At 37.9% G+C, this 13,523-nt stretch overlaps 1 protein-coding gene across 6 annotated transcripts in view; it reads left to right on the top strand.

The window, feature by feature from the left end:
• Positions 1 to 13,523, top strand: part of dnah5l (dynein, axonemal, heavy chain 5 like) — a 69,330-nt gene that overhangs the window by 43,496 nt on the left and 12,311 nt on the right. For all 6 annotated transcript variants that reach the window (XM_081695794.1, XM_081695795.1, XM_081695796.1 and 3 more), the window contains 17 exons: positions 897 to 1,133; positions 3,258 to 3,425; positions 5,330 to 5,536; positions 6,123 to 6,452; positions 7,361 to 7,567; positions 7,762 to 8,004; positions 8,251 to 8,405; positions 8,692 to 9,356; positions 9,481 to 9,761; positions 10,045 to 10,260; positions 10,959 to 11,126; positions 11,254 to 11,358; positions 11,767 to 11,880; positions 12,241 to 12,417; positions 12,637 to 12,831; positions 12,973 to 13,128; positions 13,278 to 13,460. In XM_081695794.1, coding sequence (XP_081551920.1) covers positions 897 to 1,133; positions 3,258 to 3,425; positions 5,330 to 5,536; positions 6,123 to 6,452; positions 7,361 to 7,567; positions 7,762 to 8,004; positions 8,251 to 8,405; positions 8,692 to 9,356; positions 9,481 to 9,761; positions 10,045 to 10,260; positions 10,959 to 11,126; positions 11,254 to 11,358; positions 11,767 to 11,880; positions 12,241 to 12,417; positions 12,637 to 12,831; positions 12,973 to 13,128; positions 13,278 to 13,460 — 3,807 coding nt within the window. The remainder of the gene's footprint in view (positions 1 to 896; positions 1,134 to 3,257; positions 3,426 to 5,329; positions 5,537 to 6,122; positions 6,453 to 7,360; positions 7,568 to 7,761; positions 8,005 to 8,250; positions 8,406 to 8,691; positions 9,357 to 9,480; positions 9,762 to 10,044; positions 10,261 to 10,958; positions 11,127 to 11,253; positions 11,359 to 11,766; positions 11,881 to 12,240; positions 12,418 to 12,636; positions 12,832 to 12,972; positions 13,129 to 13,277; positions 13,461 to 13,523) is intronic.

Raw genomic sequence — 13,523 nt, 5'->3', positions numbered from 1 at the left:
ATATCTATTATGTTTTACTAACGGTTCTAATGACAAGCAGTCTGAAGTCCTCATATTTCAAAAACACTCTGAGAAATTCAGTCTGATTGCTTGTAATGATGTGATTTTCTTCTCTAAATCGACAACGTGTACATGTCTCTATCCCATCTAAATTACTTCTGCATCATCAGTGATTAGGGATCCATTACTAAATGTAAATAATTTACCACTCAGCCTGGACTATGTTCCCAGGTTATTTTTTAATTTTTTCTTTCCTTTAAAAAACAGTCATGAGTCATGTGACATTTTCGATTTGAATCTCATTTCCAACTCACCTTTTAGAGAAAGTCATTGCCCAATAACTGTGCTCTTACTTAAGTAGCACCAATGTGTATGAAGTACTTTAGTCTGGTTTCTAGAATCATAACATATGGAATCATTGCTGGATCAAGTGGTCAATAACTTACCACAGCAGTTGATTCTAGATTCTACATTGATTACATTGCTTTTGACATTTAATACCCCTTAACAGCCTAGCTCTGACATATGCTGTTGAGTTCTTGAAGATTTAGTAAAATATGTTGTAGGGATGCTGTAGCATTTTAAGTAAGGTGTAGGTACAAAATCTTCTCACTGTTAAGCCTAGGATAAACCAGAGTTATAGGAGTTATAGAATTTTGATCAATACTGCCGTTTTGATATATTGAGAGGTTTCTGAGGAAAATGGGACATGTATTCTGACAGAACAAATGAATATATTCATTGCTTGAAATATGTTAAGATGTTGACTGTTGCCTTCCAGAGCCCTGCTGTCTGCAGGAGAGAAGAAACGCTTAACAACGGCTCATACTGTCTGTCTGTCTGTGTTTAATCTGATGTGGTCTGTGTGTGTTAAGATGTTGACACTTGCCTTCCAGGGCCTACTGTCAGCCGGAGAGGAGAAGCACTTATCTGCAGATCACATTAGCCGTCTGTTTGTGTTTGCTCTGATGTGGTCTGTGGGAGCGCTTCTGGAACTGGATGATCGATCAAAGATGGAGGTGTTCCTCAGAAACCATCCAGTTTTGTTGGACATGCCCAGCCCACAGGAGGATCAGACCATTTTTGAATTCATGATCAGTGAATCTGGTGAATGGGATCTGTGGTCGAAGAAGGTAAAACAGATCACCCCACCGTTATAATTAAGGCCTCAGGATTTTATTCTTTTGCTTACCTAATATAGATTTTATGTTTAGCTTTTAAAGTCATGTCTTTAGCATATTAACCCGCTTTCAGCAGCTCAAATCTCTAATGATGGAATTGTCTGAGTCTGATTTAGAATTATTATTGCCAGTGCTTGCAAGATGAGCATTGTGTTGTTGTTCCTTATATTTCTTATTCACTGCTCATTGTACAGACATTGCACAAAGCTGCACTTTCTATCCCTTAATGGCTTTTGAACCTTTAATTTCTCCTCATACTTGAGAACTCGTATCTCTCCATTTATTTTCAAACTTTTGTCATGTTTTCTGTTTACATTGCCTTATCATTAATGGCATTGGTACTTGACATTAAGACAAAAATCAAATAAAACTGGACTTGATGGATGGCAGCTGTTAAAACCCATTTATGTTTCATAAAAATAATCAGAGTTAGAGTATTAATGTAAACATTGCTTTGGCTTTTCAGGCCTCTTCAACCATGTTATGTTCCAACAATAAACTATAACCTCAGAAGTGGCACCACAGCTCCAAAAGTTGGCAGGGCAAAATTCATCTTATTGAAATCTGGTATCATGTGCTGGTGGCAGTAGTTTGAAACAGTTAGACTATTTCTACACAACTATAAAAATCACTATAAAAATAATTTTGAAATTTAATTTCTGATCAGGAGCCTCTTAGAGATCCTTCTCCATTCTCAAAGCATGGATGAAAATTTCATCTTCTCTTCCTTTCACTGACATGAAACATTCATTGTCTATAGTACTGACTAACTAAAAGTTACTTTTAGCACTTGCACTATAATGCTATTACATGTCCAAACTTGAACCTCTTTAACAGACCTTGGAATATTCAAACCCCATTGTATGCCATTTGTCCTATAAGCCATATTTCTAAAATCTCAATGTACACATTTTAGCCAGTATGTTAAATACTACAATAGATTTTCAGTGACAGAGGCAATGTGTAAAATGAACGAAAATCTTTTTTTTTTCTGTTTAAAAGGTGTGCTACTCTTATTGGTGCTAAATAAATAAACAAACATTGACCTCTACTGGTGCAAAAGCAGAAATAGCAAGCTAACCATCCAGCAAACATACCTGTCTAGATCACCAGGGGAGGCTGGTTTATAGTCATTACACCAATACTGTATTGTACAGTATAACAATCACTGTCATACTACGTCTCTGGTGCAGCGATAAAAATATATGAAGAAAAAAAACAACAGTGCAAAACAATAGACAGAAACACAGAGTAGGTGCATAACTAGAAACTATAGAATATGTGCATGAGCACTAATTGTAGATCAGAAGTAGGTCTTCCTTAGTATGGCAGCAGTATTATGAAATACAGACTTTCAGTAAAATATTGTGGGCAAAAAACCATGTTGTGCTGCCAAAAAACTTGTTAAACAAGAAATATGTTGAAACACTGCAAGGATTTTTCCAAAACGGAGAGAATTATAACATGCCAAGGGGTTAAAGTTGAGTGTGAAACATCCCAACAGCAGACTGTCAGTGGCAAATGCAGGAGAGAGACTAGGAGCAGGTGTAATGGCCCGAGTGCCGCGGGGCTCGGAGCAGGACGCACAGACTCCCTCAATATAGAGGTTTATTAACAAACATAAACCTCTCCCGTGTAACAGTGAAAGGTAGACACGAAAACGGCTAACAAGAACGAGGTGAACATCCACACGAACCAAGGCAATGACCGACAAAGATGCACACTCCTACAGTGATTTAAATACACAAAGACATTACACGATAAACCTTGTGCAGGTGTGTGCAAAAATGGGCGTAGTTACAAACGAGACAACGAACTCCCACAGCACGCTACGGGCCGCACCACATGATCAGTGGGAAGGGGAGAATACTGTGACAGCAGATTGATCACAAAATCTGTGTTTTAAAGTTTAATTTAGACCACTGATCATATTGGATTATGTTTTATATACATGTTTTATTGTATTAATAAATTGATTTTATATTTGTATTTTATAAATATAAAACTCCTTGATAATGAATTAATGATAATTGGTAATCTTTCATGATTATAAATATGTTTTCATGTCATTTTCAGGTGCCAGAATATCATTATCCTAAAGACACAGTGCCAGATTATGCTTCTATTCTTGTGCCAAATGTGGATAACACACGGACCGAATTCCTTTTGCAAACCATTATGAAACAAGGTAAACCAGTACTATTGACTGGGGAGCAGGGTACTGGCAAGACTGTTATGATCAAGGTATGTGCTTTAAATGATTTGATTTGTTTAAAACATGTTCCCAGTCTTCACACGGTTTCTATTTCTCCTTAACTGTGCAGGAGTTCTGTGTGAATTATTACTATTATTTAATGTGTTATTATTATTATTATTGATAAGAATAATTCTAATAAAGAAGACACAAGTCCAACATGGCACAACGATACACACTTGATGGTTTACATGAAGTAAGCAAAGAAATTGTAATCATTCACAATGCCAGAACATTCCCTTCTGCTGTAATGTCACAGTATCAAGACTAGAACACCATGGCAACACTGGAGAGGGAAAGCATGGAGCAAAGCTTGCATTTAGATTCAGTATTGTGCTGGAGTTAGACCAAGACGCCCCATGGAAAGCATTCGTCTCCTGGTTGATTTTCTGGGAATCATAGAAACAAACCCTTGTGCACTTATTCCAGATTGTTGCATGACGTAATCCATTTCTTGATGAGAATTCCAAGTGGGACCAGTTGAGAAGTTGGAGCCAAAGTACTCTGAGTTTGCAGAGTGCACATACCAGTCTGTGCCAATCTGTGTGGTCATGCAAGGTCATACACACGCCAGTATAAAAGTTCTTTAAGTGGTGCCCTGTTCAGGACCATTGTTTTATGGCTGTTTTACTGTCTTGTGGCTGTCTTACTAAAATTAATCTGTAGTAAGCGCCTGTTAATGTAATTAAGTTAAAATTTCCAGTTCCTTTATGAGTGATGAATTGGAGAATGTTTATTCTCATGCCTCACAACAGTATAGAATCTGCAGTCATATTCAGTGTTTTGGTATAAGAACAGCAAAACGCATGCTTATTTAAAATGCTATAAAAAATTTTAATTGAATATCAGCAAGTAAGAATGCAATCTTGCTTACATCACACGTCTCTAACCATGTTCACCATATAAGACTTCTCTTAGAAACATCTAAGAGTGGCTACTGGCTCACACTGGAAAGCTTTCATTGGGCAAAGTGCTTAAATATCAATTTAAAAGAAATGTTCAACAATGAATGTGGCCAAGATGATTTTAATAAAGTTGCTAAAAATCTGCTGTTTCTGAGAAACAGAAATATCCTAAAGTCAAATGCCCAAAAACCTGGAGGTATCTGTTCAAAGAAAGGGACCTGTTCCAAAGTACTAATTACTTTACTCAAACTGTAATGGATTTATTTTGCAAATTACTGTAAAAATTAGTCACAGGGTTAATTATTTTTAAATTAGATATGCAATCTGTAATCTGTAGCAATTGGAAAATGCATACATGGCAACCATGCCCAGTTTTTAAAAACAGTCATTTTGCACCTAATATTTACACAGTGACAGCATAACGGACAAGCCTTTTTCAGTTCGATGATTTCCATGCTGTAATGACGTGCAGCAGGATGCAAACATAGTTGAAATGGTTTTATTTAAAGTAATTCTGAAAGCATTGGTGTTAAAACATTCTGGGGTTGGTAGTAGACAGCGGATAGCACAAAAAAGTAAGGAGCTTGTCCAAAAAAAAAAAGAAAAAAAAGACAAAAACAAAAGAACAAACACAAGAGAGCATGGAGACAAACCCTCAACCCCCTCCCCTTACATGCAGCTCAGAAACCAAGCTTTCCTTATAGTGACAGTTAATCTGATTTTTAATCTTAACAGTGTTATCAGATTACAACCTTATCAATGTTGGTGAGTTACATGCAGTTTGTGTGCTGTTTTGACAATGAGTCTAACATTAAGTATTTTTCTTGATCCTCTTAACAGCCTGCTCTGCTAAGGGGACTGGTGACACAAATTCAATCATAATATTTTCCAAACATGTCTGAGTACCATGTGTGTCTGAGTACCGAGCACATACATGAGTACCATGTATGTGACGCCAACATAATCAACTTTTATTACCCTTTCTGTAGGGTTATACCAGCAAGTATGAGCCCGAGACACACCTGAGTAAAAGCCTGAACTTCTCCTCAGCAACCCTCCCCAGTATGTTTCAGCAAACTATTGAGAGCTACATTGACAAGCGTATGGGCACAACATATGGACCACCTGCAGGGAAACGGATGACTGTTTTCATTGATGATATAAACATGCCAGTAATCAATGAGTGGGGAGACCAGGTAAGACAGTCAGCTGTAAAGGCTGCATTGAAGAATAAATATATGTATTTACTACACCTAGTACCAGGCTGCACTAGCCCAGAGTATGAGGAAGGAAATGCAGAAGGAAGCAAAAGAAACAAGGGAAGTTATGTGCATCAGATATAAACACATAAATACATTATATAGAGTCAGAGGCAAATAGTATCTGCAGCTGTGCCTTTTCTTTAAAGCTGTGTTAAAATACAAAAATGAAAGAAACCCTTCAATCCCCCCCCCCCCCCAAACAAAAACACTCTAACACATGTAAATATGAGTATTCAAAATGTAATCATTTATAGACCATATTGGAAGGTTTTGTTTTATATAAAGTTATAGCATTTATGTTTATGGCATTTAGCTGACACTTTTGTCCAAAGCAATTTACACTTATGACTGAAGACAAGTTGAGCAATTGAGGGATAAGGGTCTTGTTCAGGGCCCCAACAATGGCAACTTGGCAATGGCAACCTTCCGACTGCAAGTCGAGTACCTTGACCACTGAGCTACTGAAAAAGTAGGGCTTCTTTGTTAATAACAATTGAATAATAGTGTTTTTCATTCTCAGATAACTAATGAAATTGTACGTCAGCTGATGGAACAAAGAGGCTTTTACAGTTTGGAACGGCCTGGCGAGTTCATCACTATTGTGGACATGCAGCTGGTAGCAGCTATGATACACCCCGGAGGAGGCCGCAATGACATCCCTCAGCGCCTTAAACGCCAGTTCTGTGTATTCAACTGCACGCTGCCTTCTAATTCATCCATAGATAAAATCTTTCACACCCTGGCATCTGGATATTTCTGCTTAGAAAGGGGCTTCACAGAGGATGTGTGCTCATTGGCTGCTGCACTGGTCCCCACTATCAGGAAGGTGTGGCAAGCTATTAAAACTAAGGTAAAGCTTCACATAGAAAATAAGAGTGCAAATTATGCAGTATTAATATACAGATGTTGGGGCTCAGATTATAAAAACATAACAGTAACTGCACTACACCAAGCATAATTTATTTAGTGTAATGTACAATGTATTTAATGTACTGTTTTTAATTCCTATTCTCAAGTTATCATGGTGATAATTATTACAGAAGTGTCAACTTACTGCTGCCGTAAATTATGCCGAAAGTAAAACTCAATCAAAAATGACAAGTAAATGAGTAAATATCTATTAGAGACCCACATCAAGAGACAGATGACTGAATCGTTAGTCATGAGACCAGTGGTATGCTGAAAACTGCCAGTAACATAAAAATTTTACGCATTTGTACATTTTACCAAAACAGAACTACATGGTTGCAATGAGTTAATGAGTTCAGTTCGTCTTATACGTCATGGTAGAGGAGCAGACTTGTATCTCTCCTCAGTCTGTATCTGATTATCATTTCTTTGTTTATTTTATGAGTGTTTTATGTACTTGGCCATATGTGTTTTTCTAATGGTTGTGCATATTCTGTTTCTTCTGAAATGGAAAATATGAGACTAAATTAAAGCTCGAACAATTAGTAATATTCTACATGTATAGGACTTTAAAATCACATTGGGACATTATAAAAATATTATGAAACAGTGCTCAGATCATTAGTGTATGCACAACTGGAAGCTGAAGATACAATCACTAGGAAGTGATGCTTCCTTATGGCCTTCATGCATTGATCTTGGCTGGAACATTTCTACTATAGTCTGGATGTGCTTTCATGCTTCTGTGCAAAAATAACATTCAGAAGTTTAAGTATTATTTTTCAGTGAGTTTTAAATAAATTAAAAAAGTAATGAAAACAAATGTCTGTTATTGTTTGTCTATCGTAGATGCTGCCTTCTCCTGCAAAATTCCACTATATTTTTAACTTGCGGGACTTGAGTAGGATATGGCAGGGGATTCTCTCCATAGGAGCAGAGGTGTGTAGAGGGCAAGAGGTACTGGTCTCTCTCTCTCACCATGAGTGTACAAGAGTCATTGCTGACCGCTTCATCGACCAGAATGACAGGGAGATCTTTGATGGCATTCTAGAAAGGGTAAGTGTACCAGATTAGTGAAATCCAATACTTGTATATACACTAATCAGTTTTGGTTGAGAAATGACATATGGTCCCCTCTTATTAAAGTTTTTTCCTGGAACTTTTAATATAAGCTTTGAACCTGTGATTCTTTCAGTGGTGTAAATATTCAATAATGACCTCTAGTTTCTGGCATGTTCCTTTCTCTTCAGATCATCGAGGAAGACCATGGATCTGGTCTGGTGGGATGTGGTCTATGGGAGGAGTATTTTGTGGATTTCCTTAGAGATGCTCCAGAAATGACAGGAGATGAACCTGAAGACACTGAAGTTTTGGCTCCAAAAATCTATGAGCCTATTCCCTCCTTCTCAGTTCTATCAGAACGTCTTGCCCTATTTCTGCAACAGTATAATGAATCTGTGAGAGGCACTAATATGGACCTGGTCTTCTTCAAGGTCAGTTACAATAAAGGGCACTTCTTTAAAACATATGAAGGATTTTTTTTTCCCCAAGAGGTTGTCAAGAAGTTGTCTCCTGTCATGGAACAATTTAAAAATGACCTTGTTTTCTCTGCCTAGCAGTGTTCTTTCCCTTTTATCACACATGGATTGTCCTCCCATTTGTTTGTTCTCTAAGAGTAAACTGGAGCTATTGGTGATAATGAACCTTCATGGCTGTAATTATTGTTCCTATCCCCACAGGATGCAATGATCCACCTAATAAAGATATCACGGATAATCCGCACACCCCAAGGCAATGCACTGTTAGTCGGAGTGGGAGGATCTGGGAAGCAGAGCCTCACACGACTGGCCTCCTTCATTGCTGGTTATGAGAGCTTCCAGATCACCCTTACACGGTGACCCCTTACACCCCCACAGCCGATTTATATGGACATATGTTTTTATCTTTATTCTCGAGAACATAGTGTTCTATGTTTACACATAACAGCCTTTTCATATAATATACAAAAATTATTTTTGTATATTTTTAAAATAGTAGTGTTGTACGTCAAATGAAAAATTGGTGTGTCATTTTGTAAATTTACAGTTCAGTGACCAAGTTGTTGTTTTTTTTTTATACTGTGACATTTAAGATGATTGTGTATGTAAATATGATAAGAATTCATAAATCATTCTTTAAAGGACCTACAACGTGACTAATCTCATGGAGGACTTGAAGACCCTGTACAGAACAGCAGGACTACAGGGCAAAGGTGTCACCTTCATCTTTACAGACAATGACATCAAAGATGAATCATTTCTGGAGTACATGACCAATGTAGTGGCATCAGGTGAAGTTTCCAACCTGTTTGCCCGCGATGAAGTAGATGAAATCACCCAGGAACTAATCCCCTCCCTGAAGCGTCAACACCCTCGCTGCCCTCCCACCACTGATAACTTGTACAACTACTTCCTGTCCAGAGTGCGTAGTAACCTCCATGTGATGCTTTGTTTCTCTCCTGTTGGGGAGAAACTTCGTTCACGCGCCGTAAAGTTTCCAGGTCTGATCTCTGGATGCACCATTGACTGGTTCCAAAGATGGCCCAAAGATGCTCTGGTGGCAGTAGCTCAGTACTTCTTGGCCAGCTATCCATTCCAGTGCTCTGTGGAAGTTAAGCAGAGTGTAATGGGCACAATGGGAACCTTTCAGGATAAGGTGGCACAAATGTGCACTGAGTACTTCCAGCGCTATAGACGACAGACCTATGTGACACCTAAATCATACTTATCTTTCATTAAAGGATACCAGACCATTTACTCTGAGAAGATTGCGAATGTGGGAATGCTAGCAGAACGAATGAATTCTGGTATGTATCCCTCTATACTTGAATATGCATTGTAAAAATAAGCATTACACCGCCTAGTTTTAATATAATGCTGGTACGTGCATTTTTAAATCATTATTAAGAGCTCCCTAAATGCCATCCACAGGTCTTGATAGACTAATGGAAGCAGAACAGGGTGTAAAACAGCTCTCCAAAGACCTGGCAGTTAAAGAACAGGAGCTGGAGGTGGCATCTCATAAAGCAGATGTTGTCCTTCAAGAGGTCACCATCAAAGCACAAGCGGCTGAGAAGGTTAAGACACAGGTGCAAAAAGTGAAAGACAAGGCCCAGGCCATTGTGGATGAAATAGCAGGGGATAAGAAAGCAGCAGAGTCGAAACTGGAAGCAGCCAAACCTGCTCTGGCCGCTGCGGAGGCTGCACTTCAGGCAGGTGTCAAGTCTAGGGCAAATTTTCTTTTTGATGGTGATCAGTGATGGACTTTGTGCTTTTTTATATTATTATAACTTAGTTATAAGATGAATCAATGGAAGTATTGTAATATTAAAGGAAATATCGACCATAATGCATTTCAGGTCTAGTTTCCTTTGCAAAGATAGACATTCTTACCAATGTAAATTTCAAATGCAAAATTGATGTGGATTTTACAGGATCATCATGGATTTAGGATTTAGCTTTATGAATCAGTTCTGTTCTTTCTGTTTTTGCTAGACAATAAAGCCAGCAGATATTGCAACAGTGCGAAAGTTGGGTAAGCCACCACATCTGATCATGCGCATTATGGACAGTGTGCTGCTGCTGTTCCAGCGTCGGGTGGATTCTGTCACCATGGACCCTGAGAAGCCTTGCCCAAGACCCTCTTGGACCGAAGCCCTCAAACTGATGAACAACTCAGGCTTTCTCAGCATGCTGCTCAACTTCAATAAGGTCAGTGTACACACTGAAACCAAAAAGGGGTGTGTATGAATTTTCTGTATACTGCATAAGTTTATGTTATAGCAAAGCATTGGTACTTGACATCAATGTGTCCTACATTGGATCTGCTGCATTAAAAGATAAAAAGTGATGTAAAATAATGCCAGTTAAAACATGTTTTCTGTTTTGTATGTTTCTTTGTTTGGACATGCACTAATTCTGCAAGATTATCAATTAAGCCCATGCTGGCAAGTGAGGCAAATCAGGTTTAAAGAAGCAACATCACGATGCTGTAGGCAGTCATAAGAAGACTACTACATTGCACTTGAATGCTAGGAATGAACAACTCTAGTATATGGAAAAAAGATTGCTCTTCTCAAAGGTCATACTCTGTTAATATCAGTATGAAGGTTTGAAAAGGAATTGGTCAATGGAACTTCTGTTTATTTCACTCTTTTCTTACTCTATATGTAACCTGCAATGATTTTTCTCCTTTATACAGGTTCCGTTTTCTTATTTATCACACGTAAAACCAATATTGATGACCAAATAAGTAATAAAAAGTTACTAGGTACAGAGAACAAGATTGACTCCGGTCATGTTAGTATTGAGAATGCTATTTAAATTGCCTTGTTGGCTCACATATTGCCAATAGAAATTTCTATGCAGTAGCACAGTGAAATATTGTCTCTGTTGTTTTAACTTAAAAGGATACCATTACTGAAGAGGTTGTTGAGCTCGTTTTTCCTTATCTGAGTATGGAGGATTATAATCTGGAGTCAGCCAAGCGGATTTGTGGCAATGTGGCTGGACTTTGCTCCTGGACTGAGGCTATGGTGGACTTTTTTGGCATCAATAAAGAAGTCTTGCCCCTGAAGGTAGAAATATTTTATTAGCTTGATGGTGATGGTTTTAAATTAGCTATAAATTTATTTTTAATATAACGATGGGCTGGAGTATAGCCTGTAATATCATATTCTTTCTATTTGGAATTGCCATTTCTAGGCTAATTTGAAACTGCAAGAGGCCCGTCTTGCTGTGGCTCAGAATGAACTGTCCAGAGCTCAGGAACAGCTGGATGCCAAGCAGAAAGAACTGGACGAGGCACAGGTGTGTCAGACAGGTTTAATTTTAGAGTTAAATGTGCATTATAAATTATACTCAGATCAGTTTGTCATGTTTCACTATAATTTCTAAATTAATAACTGAACAAATATGTATACCATAAATATTACTTTACTTAAAATAAAAGTTTACGTATGGAACAAATTTTCTTTCTTTCTTTTTTTGTTAGTTTTTTTAAACAAAGCCTGTTGTGTTTTTTATTCGTGTCTGAATATCATTAAATTACTGTCATCAAATATTGTCATCTTTTAATGTAGGAAAACGAGTTGTTGTTTTTTTAATCCAAAGAGTTTGAAAAAATCTTAATTTGAATTGTATGAATTGAATTGTATGAATTGTTTGAAATGAATCTTAGTAAAAACAAAAAAGCAAGCCACTCACTGTATGGCACAGGCGATTTATGATGCTGCAATGAGAGAGAAACAATCACTGCTGGAGGATGCTGAAGGGTGCCGCAGGAAGATGTCCAACGCGATGACCCTCATTGATGGACTTCGCGGAGAGAAGGTTAGCCTGGCCATGATCGCTTGCAGCATACAGATCCTTATTTAGCTTCATAGCAGCATTTGTAGATGCTTTCACCTTTGAGACTTATATGGATGCATTCACTTTCACCTAACAAGAACTGCACTCTGGGATTGAGGAGACTTGGTACATGGCTGATGATGAGGAGTTCTTTTACCTGTTGACTGATGTACCATTGGCACTAAAATCAGGATTATGCATTTTCTCAAATGTAACCAGGGATATAGATTACTGAAACCTTCATTAAATATGAAAAGGTCTATGTAAGTGCCAGTTTAAGGCAACTGATTTTACTGTTATTCTTACATGGAATATGTGTGCATGAGAATCTGTCTGTATTAGATTCGCTGGACAGAAAGCAGTATTGAGTTCCAGAGGCAAATTCAGCATCTAGTGGGAGACGTGTTGCTGGCTACTGGTTTTCTGTCCTATGCTGGTCCCTTCAACCAAGAATATCGTAACCTTCTTATTCAGCAGTGGAAAAAAGAAATGAACAACAACCAAATTCCATACACTGAGGTATGTTCATATTTGCCTTTTAAAAACCACAGTGAATAAGTTTTAATTCCATTAGTTCAATAATTCATTTTTGAATTCTCTTTTCAATTATTCCTGTTTAAAAAATGTAATCAAAATTAATCCATTGCTTTGATTAAGGAGCATGAGATGACTGTATGGTCTATTTTATTATATGGCTGCATAGGTCATTGCATTTAGTGTCTGTTTATTTGATTTTAGAGTTTCAGTGTTATCACTATGCTAGTGGACAATGCCACTATAGGTGAATGGAACCTTCAGGGCCTTCCGAGTGATGACTTATCCATCCAAAATGGCATCATTGTCTCTGGAGCTTCCCGCTATCCCCTTCTTATTGACCCCCAGGGTCAGGGAAAGACATGGATAAAGAACCGCGAGAGTAATAATGGTCTACAGGTACTAACACAATTTTACACTGGTGCACAAGTAGAAAACTGAATGGTTTTAAAGTTTGGCAAGGGTCAAGTAATGAATGTCATATTAGAGGCACTTTTTACATTGTGTATAAATGTTATTGTTTGACTTTCTTATCACTAGGTGACATCTTTAAATCACAAATATTTTCGAGCTCACCTTGAAGATTCCTTGTCTCTTGGGAAACCACTTCTCATTGAAGATGTTGGGGAAGAGTTGGATCCTGTTCTCGATAACATTTTAGAGAAGAACTTCATCAAATCTGGCTCAACATATAAAGTATAACAATGCTGTATTATCAGTAGAGATCTTATGCAGTTATGCTGTATGCACTTAAATTAACAGTGCACTTCCAGCAAATTGTTATATTTTGATGCAGCTCTTATTTATCATCTGTATTGCATAATTCAGTTTCTCTCTTGAAATAGGTTAAAGCGGGAGATAAAGAAGTGGACGTAATGAAGGAATTCACCCTTTACATCACAACAAAATTGCCCAACCCAGCCTACAGCCCTGAGGTTAGCGCAAAGACTGCAATTGTGGACTTTACTGTCACAATGAGGGGTCTGGAAGACCAGTTGCTTGGTCGTGTAATACTCACAGAGAAACAGGTGAGACTGAGACACTCCCATCCATTATTGTTCATAGCCATATAAGTGATCTTGGAAGTGCTG

The sequence above is a fragment of the Electrophorus electricus genome, chromosome 14 (genome assembly GCF_041902795.1).
Source record: "Electrophorus electricus isolate QZ-2024a chromosome 14, ASM4190279v1, whole genome shotgun sequence".
Lineage (NCBI taxonomy): Eukaryota > Metazoa > Chordata > Actinopteri > Gymnotiformes > Gymnotidae > Electrophorus > Electrophorus electricus.
Note: the sequence above shows the minus strand (reverse complement) of the source record. Positions and strands in the feature narration are given on the sequence as shown.